Source organism: Haliotis cracherodii, unplaced genomic scaffold (genome assembly GCF_022045235.1).
Source record: "Haliotis cracherodii isolate W230 unplaced genomic scaffold, xgHalCrac1.p SCAF_5, whole genome shotgun sequence".
In the NCBI taxonomy this organism is placed as follows: domain Eukaryota; kingdom Metazoa; phylum Mollusca; class Gastropoda; order Lepetellida; family Haliotidae; genus Haliotis; species Haliotis cracherodii.
In genome coordinates, this window is record NW_027266308.1 from 27,482,473 (window position 1) to 27,501,134 (window position 18,662).

The following is an 18,662-nucleotide window of genomic DNA, read 5'->3' on the forward strand; positions in this document are numbered from 1 at the left end:
AGGCTATGGTGTGGATCCAGGTCAATGTATATGGAAGTTCAAGCGTGTGTTATGAAACAGATATTGATGTCGCTTTTAAAGGAACTAGGCAGTACGTACTTAGTTTATATTTTTCCACGTATGTGGTCTTTTCAGAGTTAAATCAAGATGGTTTTGGAAAGCTGTTATAACAATATACTGTATATACAATAATTCTGGAACCCTTCGGGAAAGACTTTCTCCCTTTCCCTCAACCAAACAGATGAAAGTGTTCACCATCTCCTGGGGATTGGAACGAGGGAAACTTGTGCGAAAGATTGAGTCTTTAACTTCATCTGCAAGGTGTCATTATTACTCTACGTGTATTAATGTAGCATCATCTTCAGTCTCGGTAGTCGTGACTGTGGCGGGCTGCTGTTGCTGCAGCTGCTCCTCCTGATGTAGAGGCTGAAGTAGCCTTGCTCCATGGCTGTACTGAAACAAAAGTCCATGGATGTGCAGTAATTCTATCATCGAAATAGGCGATTTGTGGACAGAACATAGGGACAACTTGTTCTTATTAATTACATAATCTAGAAATTGTCATTTAAACTAATAATTATTGACCTACAGATTTGTGCAAGTCTAAGACTGAAGAGGACGTGGGGTGAAGTAAGTGGTTTGTAACGGATCAGCAATGGAATGCCATATTTTCAGCCATATGACGTGGAAAACCTGAAATATCTAAACTTTATATGAATTGTTTGCTTAGTTTGTTGTTTAACGCAGCACTCGCCAATATCCCAGCTATATGACGGCGGTCTGTAAAAATATCGAGCCTGTACCACATAATCCAGTGATTGACATCATGAGCGCTTGCTAAAACTGTATCAGCAGTAAAATAGTTTAGTGAGAAAAGAATGTGTTTTTTATTATCTCCATCGTTCCTGTGTATCATCTGTTTACAAACGTGAACAGGGAAGTATCCCGCCACCCAAAAATCCCACAACGGCACTAAATAATTACAACGTGAACGCCAGCGAGCCATACCATGTACGTTGTGGCTGGCTATGAGGCAACGTTAAAGACAGCGACTAGCTGCTTAATTATTATCAGTCGTGTTGATTAAGAAGTGTACAATGAGAGGTAAGATAGTAATCCTCTTGCCGCCAGGAGACAATCTTATCATTGCACTGCAATCGAACACCGCAGGCTTATAATCCACCTAAGCACATTTAGGCTTGTATTTATGTAATCGATTGAGAACAGACGGCCGCTCTCATGTAACCCTTTGTCTTGCTGTAACCTCGTGTGTTGTTTTATGTTGTGGAAACAGGGAGTCTGGTCTTGTTCCGATCGGTGGTTGGAGGGGTTTGTTTGTAGAGGCTGTGCCATCAGAGAAGCTGTGATAGGATAGACAACCAAACAGCAGCTCGACCCCTCTGACTGCGCCATTACCGTGGAGTATCGGCCACACGGCCTGTCGTGTTTGCTCTAAACCTAGGCCCCAACTGTTAGCCAGGCAATCTGACTCGCCACCAGCCCCCATTCACTGAAGGGGGCTCCACACCATAACGTTGTCGTCTGCTACGAGTTGCAGACGTTCATTATCGTCTGCTGGTCGGGAAGTTGCAGACGTGTTGTGTCGTCTGCTTGTGTTGTGGGTGACTTGAGAGCACAATTACCTACAACACATAGCAGCAACGTGAGATAGAGAGGGGCACACGAGAGTTTACAACGCATAAAGTCAGGACAAGGCGACCCTAGCATGCTCGCGGGGTGTCGGATCGCGCTGTGGAGCACTGAATTCGAGACAGGAGTCTTTCACACAACTGGATAGCTGCCTGTCATTTCTCACTCGTCCGGGACTCATTGTCTACAGTAAGTACAACCCATAGTTGTGTGTCCATGTTCCCCGAGTCCTCTCGACCCCGGGGCTGGACAAGACCATGGTATAATATAACATGCCTTGCAATGGTTCTTGTACATAAGAGGGTGTTTGCACCATTGCTGAGGACAGAGTAGATTCATTCAATCTTCTGGTGGATAGTTGTAGGATTCATCCCTGGGTAGGAATTATTTATTTCCTATTAGACGATATAAGGTGGGTATTTGATACGTGCAGCAGCGTGGTTTTGTCATAGTCTGATGAAGGAGTAAATCATTGGGACAAGGCCAATTACAAAAGCCTTCTGTGTAGAGGCTCAACGATTGTGGGGTTTACGTGTCTTATGTTCTTAGTCTTGCTGTATAACATGATATATGAACTGTGAGGTGAAATGGCCTTTAAAGTCGCCTTCAAGATTATTCCACTTTTGTAGCGACGTGCATACACGCGTGTGTGTCTGCTTGTAGTTCGGGACAAATGTCAGTTTTATAGTGTAGCCCACTGAGATACCATGCCGCAGTTTAACGTGGATATCTCAAACACAGTATACTGACTCCGAGCCGACAGCTTTTGCTTTATAGGCTTATAAACAACGTGTAGAGTGTAAAACGTAATATATAGACTGTAATACTAGAGACAGTACAGAATGATGAATATAGACTGTACATGATGTATGTACTGTAATAATAAACGAACCGTACAACACAATTTAGACTGTAATGACATACAGACCGTACAAAATAATATACTACTCAAAAGAAGTTAAAGAACACTCCATCTTTTCATATGGCTATAGTTAGTCTGTCATGGGTTGTGGGTATTGCAACACACCGCCTTCCACCTGAGGGTGTTCTTCTACTTGTTTTGAGTAGTATACTTAGACTAGTGATATATAGACCTTACAGCATGATGTATGCATTGTATGGATATATAGACGGTACATAGTGTATGTACTTTAATAATATATAGACCGTACAACAAACTTTATAAATAGTAATGATATAGAGATCGTACAAAATACTATTTAGACAGTGTCCTGCAAAGTCTAGACCAAACTAAACTAAGTCTAGTAACCAAAAGAGGAAATGTTCTTATACAATTATTTTAAAGAAATCTTTTAATAGTCTATCTATAGAATGTACAACATGAGTGTAAACTGTTCAGGGTGATATATAGACTTATAACCTGATATAGATAACATTATGACAAAAAGAATGGATAACATGATATATTAATGATATATATAGCCTATACTATTCGAAATGGACAAGGCCTATCCTACATAAGAAGTTAATGTTGAAATACCATCTTGGCTCAACCTGTGACTGGACCACTTCACATCTATAAACGCTGTGTGTTTGCTACACAACAATCGGGAGATCGGGGTTCATGATGTTAATCACTGGATTGTCTGGTCCAGACTCGGTTATTAACAGACCGCCGTCATATTGCTGGAATATTGCTAAGTACGGCGTTAAACAACAAACAAACAAAGTTATTACTCTTAGGTTGTGTGGTGATTCTCTCAAACAACCTGTATGCTTGCTCGCCACATCAATACTGACATCCCTCTCGTCATCAATGACTTATAATTCACCGAACATATATATTTCTACTTGGCACTAAATGTAATTACATGTAATACGACAGTACTAGAGAATAGACACACATTGTACTGGGCGTCCCTTTGGATGTAAAAAGATATGGGTATTTGAATCGTTAAAACTAATACAGTTGTAGCCATGGTATCTTATTTAAAAATGTATATCTTCAAAATAAAATATATAATCCAAATGTAAATGAAAACAATGCTGAATTTATAGAGCTGATGCACACTAGACTTGCCAAATCATTCTAGACTGGAGTTGGGTTCGTTTTTTTATTTATTCTCTTGTGTCTGGGGGACAGACTATGCGCCCACTTAACTGTCTAAATGATTTTTCCCATGAATCACTAATTTTGTTTCGGACAAGGAAATCTCCATCCATTATTTGCGTTAGATTTCAGAAATACTTTATATATTTTTTCGTCTGTTGGTATTAACTCTGGGACCCCAAAACTCGAGAGCCCACTTGACTTAAAAAGATATAAAATGCATAGAAATCACTACATTTTTTTCAAATCGAAAATATATACCACCCATTGTTTCCCTGTATGCTTGTAGTTCGGGGCTCTCGCCATCACTCCGTGCACAACAGACAACATGGCGGATAACGAGTCATATAAACTCGCCGTTACCTCTACTACAACACACTTGGTTTCTAATCCACCCAACATGCCCTTCGTTCACCAACATACCCTAGTCGCTGTTATCTGCGGGTGGGTACATAATGTCAAGATCCCACCCGATAAGCGAATTGTAATTGCCTTTAAATCACTATCTCGCATGACTTAGATATCATTCGTCATCCCTTGTATTGTACCCCGTGTCACAGCGTAATGTCAAACTGGGACCTGACTAGCTCGGCTTGTTGCCACCCACTGAGGGGCACCGTAAAATAAACCCGCTCTCATTTATATCGACATAATTACCCGTCTGTAGCGTCCAGTACACCCACCCCTCCCCCCGTCTCCCCACGTCTCCCCTCGGGGGAACCGTTTTGTCTGTGTCACTGCTTAAAATTCTCGTATTAATCTACGTCACTGTGTGAGAACTTATGCGAACTTGCCTCATTTATTACATCGTCAAGACCCTACCCGTCCAAACACGTGCTACTATCAATCTACTGAGCCTATCAAAATCTAATTTACCAGGATTATGTAGAATCCTTCCCCATTACCGCATTTTAAGGGCCGCTTCCGTGGGGTTGCCTTGCCATTCTGCTCATACAACATAGACTAGCAATGTCCAAACGGGTCCATGTTGATGTTTGCATTGGTTCCCGGCTCTATGTTGTACTGGCGCATCAAACAAAGCGTTTTTAATCACAAGCCCGGCTGACTGTATTAGAGGTTCTGTGATGTTTAAGCTATGAATTTGGTAAGATATTTTCGGAGATGCCACTTGAGAAGAAATTGGGAACATTTACGAGCCATTACACCCTCTTAGACAAATATATATGCGGGATGTTTGTCCAATAAATCGGTGGATATTTTCATAAGGCTCTGTCGCTTGTGTACCGAGTAAATATACCCAAAGCAACATCTCTGGGGGCAATATGTTGGGAGGAATATTTGATTCACATGTGTGTTAATCATTTTGTTGGTTTGATAAATATTACGTGTTGTGCGATGCGGGTGATGTGCTGTGCTGAAGTGTTTAATTTCAAGGCAGAATATTAAAATAGTTAGTGAGAGAACTATAGAGGACAAACACATAGTCATCCGGCAAAGTGGTAGCCGCCGTGACACACGATGGCTATAAAAGTCTTGCTAGAAGATGATATTTGTTTTCGCTATGGACATATATAGAGATTCTCACCCGAGTGTCTTTTGATATCAAATATATCAACACCAGTTGATAAAAGTGGAAAAAATCCGAGGCTTGCCGAGGATTTTTTCCACTTTTATCAACGAGTGTTGATATGCTTGATGTCAAAAGACACAAGAGTGAGATTTTATTTATCATCCAACATCTTTCTTCCAACTTTTTCAATTTGTAGACAGTAATTAGCAGTGTCTTCAGTGTAAAAAGTACTGCTAACAGCTTCATTAGCAGAGCCATTATTGATGTCATTTGATTGTGACGTCATGGTAATCAGTGATGTCACAATGGTCTGCAAAGCATCGTGATGTAATTTCATTGCAGCGATATCTACAGAGTAGATATCGCTTGATTTCATCCAAGCGATATCTCCTGTGGGAGCCAGTTTTGGATGATAATAAATTCCTTTGTTCCTACATTCGAGTCAGTGCCATCGTAAACATACAACATGCACATGAATTCATTTTTAAACTAAATATTTCGTGCAGTAACATACGGATGGTGAATATTCACTATAAACATATCAAGGTCTAGGAATTTTTAAAATGAATATCGAAATCGTCATGGCTGGTTTGGCAGAAATCATTTATTGTTTGATAGGCATTACTTAGAAGTTGAGGTTGTTGGTTGGTTTGCTTGTTGTTTAACGCCGCACTCAGAAATATTCCAGTTATGACGGTGGTCTGTAAATAATCGAGTCTGGACCAGGCTATCCAGTGATTGATATCATGAGCATCGATCCACAGAAGTTGAGGGATGACAAAATAGACACGATGTACGGATAACAACTTCTTTGTGTACTGTAAAGGCGCCGTTTCGGTATAGAGGTTATCCATAAATTCTGTCTACTTTGTTAGAAATCAGTTGTACTGGCACGCTATGAAAACGCGTAATGGAACTTGGAAATAATTATTAGCGAACTGGGAAAACAAAGAAATAGTATGTGGTAGGCCTGGAGGTAAGCAACACCTCAATAATAGTGTCCGAGTTTGAATCCTCATTCACGTTGTCATACTTGGACAAAAGCTTCGTCTCTTACGTATCTAGAGTCAAAATCTGTGTGTTTTCAAAGTGTTTCAGTATAAGATGTATTACTGCCTACACTTGGTGTTTTCATGAGTGTTTTGTTACCGATTGATTAATTACTAAATGATTAATTACTAAACCATTCCAAATTAGTCATTTTGTCTTCCATCTGTGTATAATATAATGTAAATGGTTTTGTTTAGAAATTTGACCCGCAACGTTAGTTGTTTGCTCCAGAGCGTAATGTATTGATCCACCGCCATAGCCAAGGTTTCGGGACAACGAGCTTGACAATAATCTATGAACGCTACTTGGAGAATTCAGTGAAGATACTGCTAGAGGTGCCTTGCTGTAAATGTAGAACGAAAAACAACAACGTGGGTGTAGTTAGAAAGGGCGACGCGTGTTTAAAGTGTTAAAGCAGCACTCCAAATGAATCAAGGAGGGCTGTGCATATTCCCTGCACTGTTCACTGTAGATGCGTGTTGGTGTATAAGTACATGTTTTAGCCGTAGTCAACACTACATTTCTGGTGTCCCCCGCCATGATATTGCTGGAATATTGCTAAAAGCTGCGTAAAAAATACTCACTCACTCGTAGCCAGCCACAAAATAATAAATAAATAATCGTGTCTAGACTAGGCAAACCAATGACTGAAAGCAAGAGCGAAGAGCCAAGCCATTGTGCACGATGAAGCGCACTCCAATCACAGATCCTCGCCACAGGGTCCAATTAAGTGGTTATTCTAGGCAGCAAAAGGGTGCTGGCGACCTATCTAACCCGGGTCCTACTGGGCATGATATTAATGGAAACAAAATCTGTTAAAATACGGACTTCATTCATTGTATGTTACAAACGTGAAGTTATTTTGATATTCAAAAATATGGATATTTGCGTATATGTTTAAGAGAAACGCCCAATAAGGGCAGAAAAAAAAATATAATTGTCATTACAAAAAACTGTCGGAACAGTATGTTAAAAATACAAGGATGGATGTAGAGGCCCGTTCGACTGCGTAGGCCCACAAGGCGGGCCAGACAGAGACACGGGAGCAAGACTCTGCCGAGTAGCCTGATATTGGTCCCAGATGATTGCATTTCCGGAAGAAGTTATGCAATGGGGAAAATGCACTTAGCAAGTTCTCAAAAATAACTTACAACTCGCCCCACAATTCTATCTTTAACATAAAAAGTATGCTGAGTTTATGAATGCCATCTTGCCACATGACGATAATCAGCCCCATATATCTGTAGAAATATCTCGGGTCGGTTGCGGAGGTAGGTCAATTTTGACAATATTTTGCGATGGTGAGATGGGCATGTAGAACCCGAGGTTAGACTGTAGGATGGGCAGTAGTTGGCGATGGTGAGGCAGGATGGTGTAGAACCCGAGGTTCGACCGTGTAGGGGGACAATACTTAACAATGGTGAGGTAGGCTTGTGTAGAACCCGAGGTTCGACCGTGTAGGGGGAACAATACTTGACAATGGTGAGGCAGGCTTGTGTAGGACCCGAGGTTCGACCGTGTAGGGGGACAATACTTGACAATGGTGAGGTAGGCTTGTGTAGAACCAGAGGTTCTACCGTGTAGGGTGAACAATACTTGACAATGGTGAGGTAGGCTTGTGTAGGACCCGAGGTTCGACCGTGTAGGGTGAACAATACTTGACAATGGTGAGGCAGGCTTGTGTATGACCCGAGGTTCGACTGTGTTGGGTGAACAATACTTGACAATGGTGAGGCAGGCTTGTGTAGAACCCGAGGTTCGACCGTGTAGGGTGAACAATACTTGACAATGGTGAGGCAGGCTAGTGTAGAACCAGAGATTCGACCGTGTTGGGTGAACAATACTTGACAATGGTGAGGCAGGCTTGTGTAGAACCCGAGGTTCGACCGTGTAGGGTGAACAATACTTGACAATGGTGAGGCAGGCTAGTGTAGAACCAGAGATTCGACCGTGTTGGGTGAACAATACTTGACAATGGTGAGGCAGGCTTGTGTAGGACCCGAGGTTCGACTGTGTTGGGTGAACAATACTTGACAATGGTGAGGCAGGCTTGTGTAGAACCCGAGGTTCGACCGTGTAGGGTGAACAATACTTGACAATGGTGAGGCAGGCTAGTGTAGAACCAGAGATTCGACCGTGTTGGGTGAACAATACTTGACAATGGTGAGGCAGGCTTGTGTAGGACCCGAGGTTCGACTGTGTAGGGGGACAATACTTGGCGATGGTGAGGCAGACTTGTGTGAAACCCGAGGTGAAGCAGGGTAGGAAGGACGTAATAGGTTGTGCAGAAATAGAGAGCGAGGACTGATTGGCACGTGCTGGCACCGAGCCAGATATCTCGACAGACGTAGTTCTGCTACATGAGTGAGTGTGTTGGATTTAACGCCGCATCGATCAGTGTTTTAGTAAATGCATGTCGGTTAGATGAGGGAGGCGGGTGATGCAGGTTACAGACCACTTTCTTGAAACCGACGAGCGCGGATACCAGTATATTGCTGGTCGAACAAGGATCATTATTTGGAGAATCCTCAGGCCTTCCAATGAAAACTGACAGACTGCAACAGAAAATACGTATGTCATATGCCTACATATACGAGGAATCTCCAACATAAAGCAATGACAACGTAATCAAATACTAAGAAACAGCATCATAAATCTGAGAGCACGCTGTCGAAAACATGGAAACAGCAGCACTAAAACACATAGACCGCTGCTTTCCAAACTTGGCATGCGCAGAACAATAAGGAAGTTGACAGTCATGATAGTGAGGATTCCTGCGTAAAGCTTGATTCTAGACCATTGGACGAACACCGCTAGGCTCAGTAACTTGCGATCCATTAGACTATGGGGCCACCCTATATAGAAACATTTTACAGAAAAAGAGCATTGACAGACATTAAACCAGTCCTGTCCAGAAACTGAAGCCCAGCTGGTAGACTTTAGACGGGATTAAACCAGTCCCGCCCTGAAACTAGTGTAATCCTGATTGACATTTAAAGGTATCACAGCCATTATTCCGCCGCTTTGTTTTAACACCATGGACGGATACAATCTAAAACTAAATATATACATTGTACCTAGAATCTGCTTGACCTATGGCAAGTGGTTTACCTTATCGGGTCGTATGTCAGACCACTCTAGGGGCGGTTGGGTAGCCTAGGGGTTAAAGCGTTGGGTTGTCACGTCGAAGACCCGGGTTCGATTCCCAACATGGGTACAATGTGTGAAGCCCTTTTTTCGGTGTCCCCCGCCGAGAAAATGCTGGAATATTGCTAAATAGGCGTAAAACCATACTCACTCTCCCACTTAGTCTAGGTTATAAATTGGTTCACTATCCTTGAATATTGCTAAAAGTCACATAAAAACAAGATTCACTCACTCATGTTCTGGGACATGAATTAATATTCTCCAACATTCTTTTCAAATTTGGGAATAGTATTCAAGAATGTCCTATCAAACATTGATATTATTTTGAACATCTTGTCGCATATCAAAACCATTGCGTTTTGTACGACCGGCCAAGTGAACAGGAAATATATGTTTCATCTGAAAAAGAATTATGAGTTGCAGTTTTTAAAAGATTTAACATTGTCCCTTTGTATATAATTATCAGTTGATTCTCATGATTTACACAGTACAGTTGTTTGATCTGCCACCCTAGCGTTCAGCGGAGACGTCTCCGGGGGAATAAATTCGTGGGAATGGGGGAGAATTATGTGAGTAAATAGCCCCGTAGATGTGTGGGGAGGATTGGAAATGAATGCGGAGACTGCAGCAGTGTCGTCCCGGAATCATCCTTTATCTAAGTCCACACACTATACCAGGTTCCGAACTCTCCAGATCAACGACAAACGTCTATGGAAATTTTGAGACAGGCAAACATGCTTTTTCAGCAATTTTATTTTGTTGATATCACGCCAAACAGACATCTACCTGTGTCATGTTCGGTTTCAAAAGGCCATCAACCTTTAAGCATTTTTGAAAATTTGGACAGAAGGTTCGAAAACTTCATTTGCAAACTGCATTTCTGGCGAGTAACAAAAGCTTGCGACCCAAGGTAGAGTACACGGCCTGGAAACAAACAGAGAAGTCGGGGACCGGTGAAAGGGGGCTATGTTAGAGGCCCGGTGTGCCTTGTTCAAAGGTGGCTATTTGTTTGCTGAGTGGCTGTAGCCGACCCGGTGCTTACGGCAGCCATTTGACGTGTTTTCATCCCACCATGTTTACAAACAAGCTTGACGAACAGGAGAGAAAAGCGGGCAAGCTCGGTTTTGTTTCCCTCACGTAGCTGGCTGTAAATACCCATCTCCCATCTCTAATTGATCACATCACATACTACCATCATCTATATAGGTGGGGGAGGGCGCCCCTCCCAGCGTCCCCCGTAGATGGAGGGTACGTGTATCCATCAGTTTTGTGTAGATGGTCGATCTTCTCCGTACCGTTCGGGTTTACAGAACCCATCCTTCCTCTATTCATACAACTTTAGATGGTACTTATCGCTCTAGAACCCATCCCATTCCCCAGGTAGATGCTTTTTGGGCTATCACTCGGGCTCTCCTCTCCTCGTCACTATCCTCAATAGTTTATGATTTGACACACCACTTGGGTACACTATGAAATGACTCTCCATTTGGGTAGACAATGAATTGACCCTCCACTTGGATAAACTATGAATTGACCCTCCACTTGAGCAGATCAATGCCAAACATCGGATCGTTTTTCGTTTATTTTATTTGAAAACCTGTTTCCATTACCCCAGCGTTGTTTTCATTTAAGGGCAATGCATAACTACGACTCTTTTTTAATAATCAATTTTAATTCAGCCAAATTGTATGTTTTGTGCAGATTTAACTATTCTGAAAATAAATGAAAAAGAATTTTCACGTTCCTCTAAATGTGTATATAGTGATCGTCATTTAGATGGTTCACATGGAGCAAAGCATGTTTTAAAAGTGTCATGTGACCAGTGCCAACCGCACGTTAGGTAAAATAAATAAATAAATAAATAAATAAATAAATAAATAAATAAATAAATAAATAAATAAATAAATAAATAAATAAATAAATAAATAAATAAATAAATAAATAAATAAATAAATAATGCAAGACTCAGAACGGTTGAACTTCAACCAACAGTACTATTCTACACACTAAGTCAACACACGATGCGTGGGCTAAACCAACACTTGCTAAAATGGAGAGCTAATTAGCAGAAAGCTAATTAGTGTAGTTGATGCCGATTGCATCCCATCAAGGTAAGCCGGTTTAACGAAGCATGGCCGTGCAGCACCTCCATCGTACAAACTGCTATTGTGGTAACCGAGGGCGCGAGACAGAGTTGCATTCCTGCTAATTACTCAATCCCGCATAAGCGTATGGACAATCGCTTGTAATTAACCTTTCCATTATTGATTCAAGGAATACTTTTTATTCAGTTAAACGAGTTGATCTCTGTGTTTTCGTTAAAGTGGATTAACTTCAAACCGTAAATGTGGAAGGTATATAAAGTTAGTGTTACGTTTTTATCCACGTCAGTTTACGACTTGGACTCATTCGTCACACATCTGAGCGTGTAAAGGTTTTAATTGAAGATATTTCACAGGAATCACCAGATGGTACGTACCGATCAAACCGTTTTGTATCACTCTGTAGCAGGGGGCCATCTTGTAATTCTATCAATCGGAACTGTTTGCGTTATTAGTCGAATGGCGCGACATAAAAATCTTGGAGGGTATGCCCTCCAATTGATCTTCGAGACGAGGTGGGGGTCCCAGTGAACTAAATTGAAACTAGACAAAGGCAGTATGAACTGAGATTGATCAAGATGGTCTGTCGTCTGCTTCAAGCTCCAACGTGGCGCCGGGTTTGGATCGATCGGTTCTTTAATTTCATTTAGACATAATTAGAACTTGCAGATCATGTCCCGAGTCTCTAATTGACTACCAATTTAAAAGAATCCATTCTTCCGTGTGGAAGAAAGGAGGCTTGTCCCGACAATATCCACGAATCTTGATACGATGGAAGTGCAGCGGCGCACATAGTGCAGATCCCCTCTGCTTCAGAACGCACGATAGACAAATATTTTGAGAGAGCACTTTTGTCGTTGTCGTGAATGGAACAAGCCCTAGTACAAAACCCGAGCCACTTTTCATTTGCTATCATTACCACCCTTTAACACTGAGTCCTGGTGCATGAAACAAGTATTTAGTCCTACAAAGGGGGAGCGAAGTTAATGTAGCAGAAGAGGTGATGTTAAAGATGAAGTCCGGTAATTGTCCTGTCCTGTCGGGACACAATGGGGGGAGCCCAAGCCTCTACGTCTATTGACTAGTTTCCCCGTATATCAAATTGCCTTCTATCCCTCAGTCTAATGACAGCCTGTCACGGCGCAGTCCTCTCCCTTCTCGTTCTGCCATTCATCGCCAGCCAAGCACCAGCGACCTCATAGAGGGCAGTTTCGAGCTGGTAGAAATGAACAGCAATTTTCTCAGCAGAGTCGCGCTTCAAAAGGAACACGATCAAATTCCCTACCCCATTGAGGCTCAGCCTTTGCGGCAAGAAGAGGGAGAGATCATTATTTTTTAAAGTCATTTCTTTGTAAAGGGCCCGGACGGAGGGTATTCACTTGTTATTTTCCGCCATAATTATGCATATGAACTGAAAGAGGGCCAAGGCACGGGAAAACTATTTTTTTCTGAATTCCATGCAAGTTTAAGGGCGATAATGACAACCTGTCAGAGATTGTAGAGATAGAACGGACACAGGTTTTGAGAGCTCAAGAGTGCACGACCTCAGCACCATGTCTCGTGCAGCACGAGCTCCATCAGAGCAGACGGCAATGGATAGCAGACGAGACTGGAACTAGGATGTGACCTGTCAAATGTTGTGTATTCTGACTTTTTCTTGAAACAGGTAGGATCGGTGAACACTTTTTTTATCAAAATTATGATATATATTCCATACTTTAACTTCTTACTTATCTTCTACATGAAGATAGGCGAAGTAGGTGTGGTGTTAGTGTTTACACGGACAAAGGAACTGTGAACTTCGTTTGTTTTCTTTTGTTGCGAATAATTCTCGAGGTACAGTTCCTTTGTAGGGACAGTCTCTTTTGGTTTTTCGTCCTTAGGAAAACATGTTATTTTAAAGGTTATGTTTAATTGTCTACCCGTTAACGTGGACAGAAAGAATATTGGTATATTTATGTACAAATACAACCATCTTGCCTCTTTCCAAGCGAATGGTATGTTGGAGGTTAACCACAGTACTAATGAGTGCAATTCTTCGTGCGGTATGCAGAATCCGTTGAAATATCTTATTTGAATCAATTTGAAAATATTATCAGTACAAGAAAACATGTATTTTCTGAACCAGGATTTACGTCAGGGTAAATTAAGGATGAACCACACATCAAACTTCGTTTTGAAAACAGTTACTTCAGTGTATGTTCATGTGAGCTGTAGAGGAATAATACGTATGTCCCCTAAGTCTAAGCCTAAGTGTACCAGTATTAACTCGACGTTATTTTGACGCCAAAAGTAATCTGGCTCGCCTGGAGTCCCGACACAGTGATTTCTTCCGGAGCAACACTGCGTGAAGAGAATTGCAGTCTATGGAGGCACTCTGCATACATAACAAGGATAACAGGTCGACCTTTGTGTATCATGCGTTTGTCCCTTTTGGGCTGTTTTCAGGTTTAGACAATATCAAACTTATTTATTAACATCTTGTCCAGACAGTTTAACATGTTAATTATCAAAGAGAACGGTTTTTTTCGAAAATGTGAAAATTGTATATTTGTGTATTTCGCTCGGTGTCGTGGAAATAATTCAATTATGTATTCTATAGTCAAACAAGAAAAAGCTCTTTGATCTGTTAAGGTAGATTTACACGCAGCTTATATTTCATATTTTAAACCACATAACACAGCATTCTGTCTCAGAAGCACCGAATATATTTATTGAGCTCTTGAACGCTTCGCCGTGATGAACCCTGGAAACAATGGTTTCCAGTACCCCTACTTGTGTAAGTCGACAAACACGATGACTGTGAGGTTGCTGTATGAGACCTTGCAATAGCATGACATCGTCCCTGACACCTGGCTTGGTGTCTATGCTATCAACCACTGTTTTATGTTTTGCCCAGACTCATTGAAATAATGCCGACTAAAGCATAAAATAACTCACTTTTAAAAATAGTTTATGCAAGTCTTGCTTCCCTGTCCGGTCTTCATTGAAAGGGAGTATGTATTGTTAAAATAAATAATAAATAAACTCGATCACAATACAGTAATGGAGAGGAGACAAAACACACGTGGCTCTAAGGTGCAACAGTTTAACTCTTGACAAACGGTATCACAGAAAGGGTGCATTTTTTAAAATGGTTGAGTTTTCAGGTAAACGATTTTATTCAGAAAGTGATCAATATTGACAGGCTTTAAATACATTTTACATTGGAGCCAATACGATCCAACCTTAGCATCACCAGACTAATGTTTAATTGTTTGTGTCCTGTAGTTGCCATACAGGCGATACTACTGGCGTCCTTGTGTAGTGTTGTTGAAACTAACACACACATCAATTAAGTACGCTTTCAACATTTAAATTCAAAATATTATTCTAACTCGTCTTAGGAATCGATACTTGTCCCTTTAGCAAATGCTTTGAAAACCAGGCGTCCCTGTTTTCTATATCAGCTGTTGTGTGTCCATTGAGAAGGCTTATATTTACAGATTGAATTGAGCTTATTTGTATCATGTTCAGCAGGAATAACATCAATGAAACCGTCAACAAAGGCATGTGAAGCATAGGCCGAATTATTCGTATATTTGGTACTTGAAGAAATAACGTAAAGCGCTTGAGATCCTGAAAGAAATTCGGTCAGTCATCCCAGCACGAGACTGGAGCTTGTAGCAGACGATAAATTTCGAGGGTGTGCACGGGTGCAGTCCTCGCGCGCTCACGTAGAAGTTGTGGGAAATTTAAGGCTAAAACTTTTGGCGAGTTCTTAAGAGATACTTCCAGTTGATTGCATGTATTCATTTTCTTTCGCAGGCTTTACAGTCGAGACTATAGAAGCCGCAACACGCTCCAGTGCCGACTGACGAGCCTCGCCGAGCCCGGCCGGACTTATTGCTGAGTACCACTGAGGCAGAAGCGATATACTACACCAGTACGGGCGAGACGGCCAACGCTAGGCGCTCCCAACAAGAAGGAGCGGACTGTGGATAGAGGATCGGGACAGTTGTGCAGAATATATACAGAAAGTGTGCCCTATACATGCTTCAGATGGACATACACAAGTAAGATGGCGTCATGATGCATCCCACCTCTTCCTGGATCCCCACCCCTGACGGTTAGCCACGTGGGTGATGGCAGTTCTTCGTGTTTACAACTGTACTCGACCGGCTATGGAGCTCACAGTGTTCCAGGGGTCCGTCCATACCGCCTCCCTGGCAGTGTGTACTGTCCTTGTGTTGTTTGTGCTCATCCTTGGATCTGTGGGTAACGGAGTCGTCATCCTATCGGCCATCAAATGTCGGAAACTGAGATCGAACTTCGATCTGCTGATTGTGAACCTTGCGGGTACGGACTTTATATTGTGTACCTGTTTGTCGCCCGTGTTTCTATACCTGTTGTTCACAGACCCGCCCACACCGAAACTCTTCTGTGGGAGCTTCCTGTTCCTCGGGACAGCGTGTGGCATGTTGTCTCTCCTGACCATTGTCGCCATCGCCATCCACAGACAGGCCCGTGTTGTGGGACACGCCAAGGGGACGCTCACCCCTACCCAGACCGCCGTTATTCTAGGAACAGTGTGGTTTATTAGCCTGTCCACAGCGTTAGGTGGCACCATGCATGTGACTTCAAACTGGAACGACTCCTTCCACAACTGCCAAGTTATCATCAACAGTGCAAATCTGAAAACCCACAACTTCATCTTGTTTTTCATCAGCCCCGTGGCTTTACTTGGCTTTGCAATCATCATCGTATCCTATTTAATCATCGCACGGGCTGTGAGGACCCAAAGTCAAGTCCGAGCAATAAAATCTCCTGGCACTCAGACCACCATATACAGACCGCCGAAACCAAAGTCCAATGACAAGAAACCTCTAGACAAACGGCCGTTAGCCTTGGTACCAAAGGACAAAGGAAAGAGGTTGTATCCCGGAAGATATTGCCCGTGTTGCAGCAACCAAGCTATCCTTGACAAGGAGAACAAGGCGGTGACAATGTGTTTAGTGGTTATTCTGACTATAGTGTTGTGCTGGAGCCCGTTGGTGATATCTCAGTTCGTGGAGTTGATTACAGGAGAATCTATCATTCTGTATCAGGTAAAGCTGTGTGGTATTGCCTTAGTGTTCCTCAATAGTGCTCTGGATCCGTACATCTATGCCCAGCATAACGGTCGGATTAAACACAAATATGGACGGATGATTTGGGAGGCGTTACGATGTGATTGTAAAGGACCCAGAAGGAAAATCATAACAGTGCCAGGTACGGGGAAAAGGGAAAAGTTAAAACACAAATCCCAATCTCACGTTGACCAGGACACGCATACGCTCAATCTAGCCTCACCAAAACAGACTAAAAAGTTCATGGAGAAGCGTGCTTTCCATGCTAATAATGTACTCCAAAAGACGTACACATCCAACATACTGCTGTACCACAATGCACCAACTACTAAACTTGATAAACCAACGACGCCATGCGGTAACAATGGTAGTGCATCTGTTAAAAAGACCAACCAAGTTGGGGACTTGCAAGCAGTTGTGTACGAGGTGAAAAGTTTTGTCCACAAATCCTGTTGCCACACAGGGTCCCCCGAGGACCATAGCTGGGTGGAGTCTTGACCCCGTCCCCTTATCACCCCCTCCGTACCAGAAGGGGGTGTTGGTTTACATGTACCCCCCGCCAGTGTTTTGCTACCCGCTTGGATTCAAAGGCCCATTCTTGCGCCAAGGATTAAGTTTCCCTTCTTATGGTAATGCCGAGAACACAGCGACTTAGCTGTCCCTTGTGATGTAAATCTGTAACTTCTTCAACGGCCACTTTTCAACTTATCACGGGACCCGAAACATATTTTTCACCTCTGACCTAAGTATTATCCAAAGTTATCAAACCATTTCGGCAGAACTGTACCTTGAATTACGCTCATTATGCTGCTAAGACGTTATCGTTCTCCACCTCGCCTTTGATGTGAGTTTTAACATCAAAAGCTCATAACAGCACAGGTTTACACACCGTAACAATGGAAGCTGTAATGGCAATGTTTTTTATCGAGCGTTAACAGATATATATAGTCTTTTGTCTTGAACATTTTATGTCGGAAGGCAGGAGCAAAATGTATTCTGATATGCAGTGTTCAGGCTGTGTGCTTTTGACATGCTCTCAGGTCACTGAGTCCGGCGACGTGTAACATGCCTGTTCTTACTTCCCAGGTGCTTGTATGCGCTATGGCAGGTACCAGCTTGCCATTTTCACGTCAAATAGAACTCTTGAAACACTACGATTTTGACACATGCTTCTAGAAACCCCAAACTGGCATTTGACGAATTCTCTGATGTATTAAATATGTAGTTTGTGATGTTTCGGCCTTTCCATATAGCAACGCCGTGAATTGTGCTGTTCTCAGCGTAAGTGTAAAGCATGATTTTGAAAATTAACATTTACTTTTTGCCTCTAACATGATTCAGCAACCTTTCCGCTGCCATAAAAGAAAAAGTCAATAGTTTTTTAGATCCTTCCCATATGGTGTACATTCTCTTTGATAGAAGGAAACTTTCTGTGGCTAGGGGGAACTGGCATTTTCGGTTTGGAAATGTTAGGATGTAAGGAAAAGGACTTGGATGACGAATGACTGGTTATTGACCTTCACTGCGAGTGCGGAGGGGGATAATGTACACACAACAAGTGCAATGTGACTTATAAGTTTCGAGATTTTACGAGACTTGGGCCCAGCCATCGTGACGGCTGGTGGTAAAAACGGCCAACCAAATCTTGGAAAAAAAATACCAATGGATTTTTAATGACTCACGCAATACGTAAAGATGTTTTATTAATAAACAGAACAATCAGTACGTGCTGGGCTTATAGTCGAAACCGTAGCTGCCATTTACTTTTTAAAAAGACGTTTGGCAGTCTGGAACAAAGAAACAGTATGTGTTACTTTGGCGAAGTAAGAATGTCTTTGTTGGAACTTTGTATTGTATTACAATGTGGGTGAAAACCGTACTGGTTGTATGTGAGACGGAGCAGTATTTTATGTGTGAGAGAACTTGTGTTCTCTGAATTGTACATATGTGGTAACTGTGATGATGAACGTCTATTAAATGACAGTCTTGCTCATCTTCGTCCG

At 42.2% G+C, this 18,662-nt stretch overlaps 1 protein-coding gene across 2 annotated transcripts; it reads left to right on the forward strand.

The window, feature by feature from the left end:
• Window positions 1–1,037: 1,037 nt before the first annotated feature.
• Window positions 1,038–17,928, forward strand: LOC139442317 (probable G-protein coupled receptor 75). Of its 2 annotated transcripts, none has more exons than XM_071223108.1 (2): window positions 1,038–1,104; window positions 15,359–17,928. In XM_071223108.1, exon 2 carries the CDS (start codon window positions 15,676–15,678, stop codon window positions 17,155–17,157), a length of 1,482 nt encoding a protein of 493 aa, XP_071079209.1. In that variant the 5' UTR covers window positions 1,038–1,104; window positions 15,359–15,675; the 3' UTR covers window positions 17,158–17,928. The 2 variants fall into 2 exon arrangements, with proteins under 2 accessions (XP_071079209.1, XP_071079208.1); XM_071223107.1 differs by lacking the exon at window positions 1,038–1,104 and adding an exon at window positions 1,277–1,839.
• The last annotated feature ends 734 nt before the right edge of the window (window positions 17,929–18,662 follow it).

Excerpts from the sequence above, each read along its gene's own strand:
- LOC139442317 (XM_071223108.1), top strand. The coding sequence starts at position 15,676 with ATGGCAGTTCTTCGTGTTTACAACTGTACTCGACCGGCTATGGAGCTC.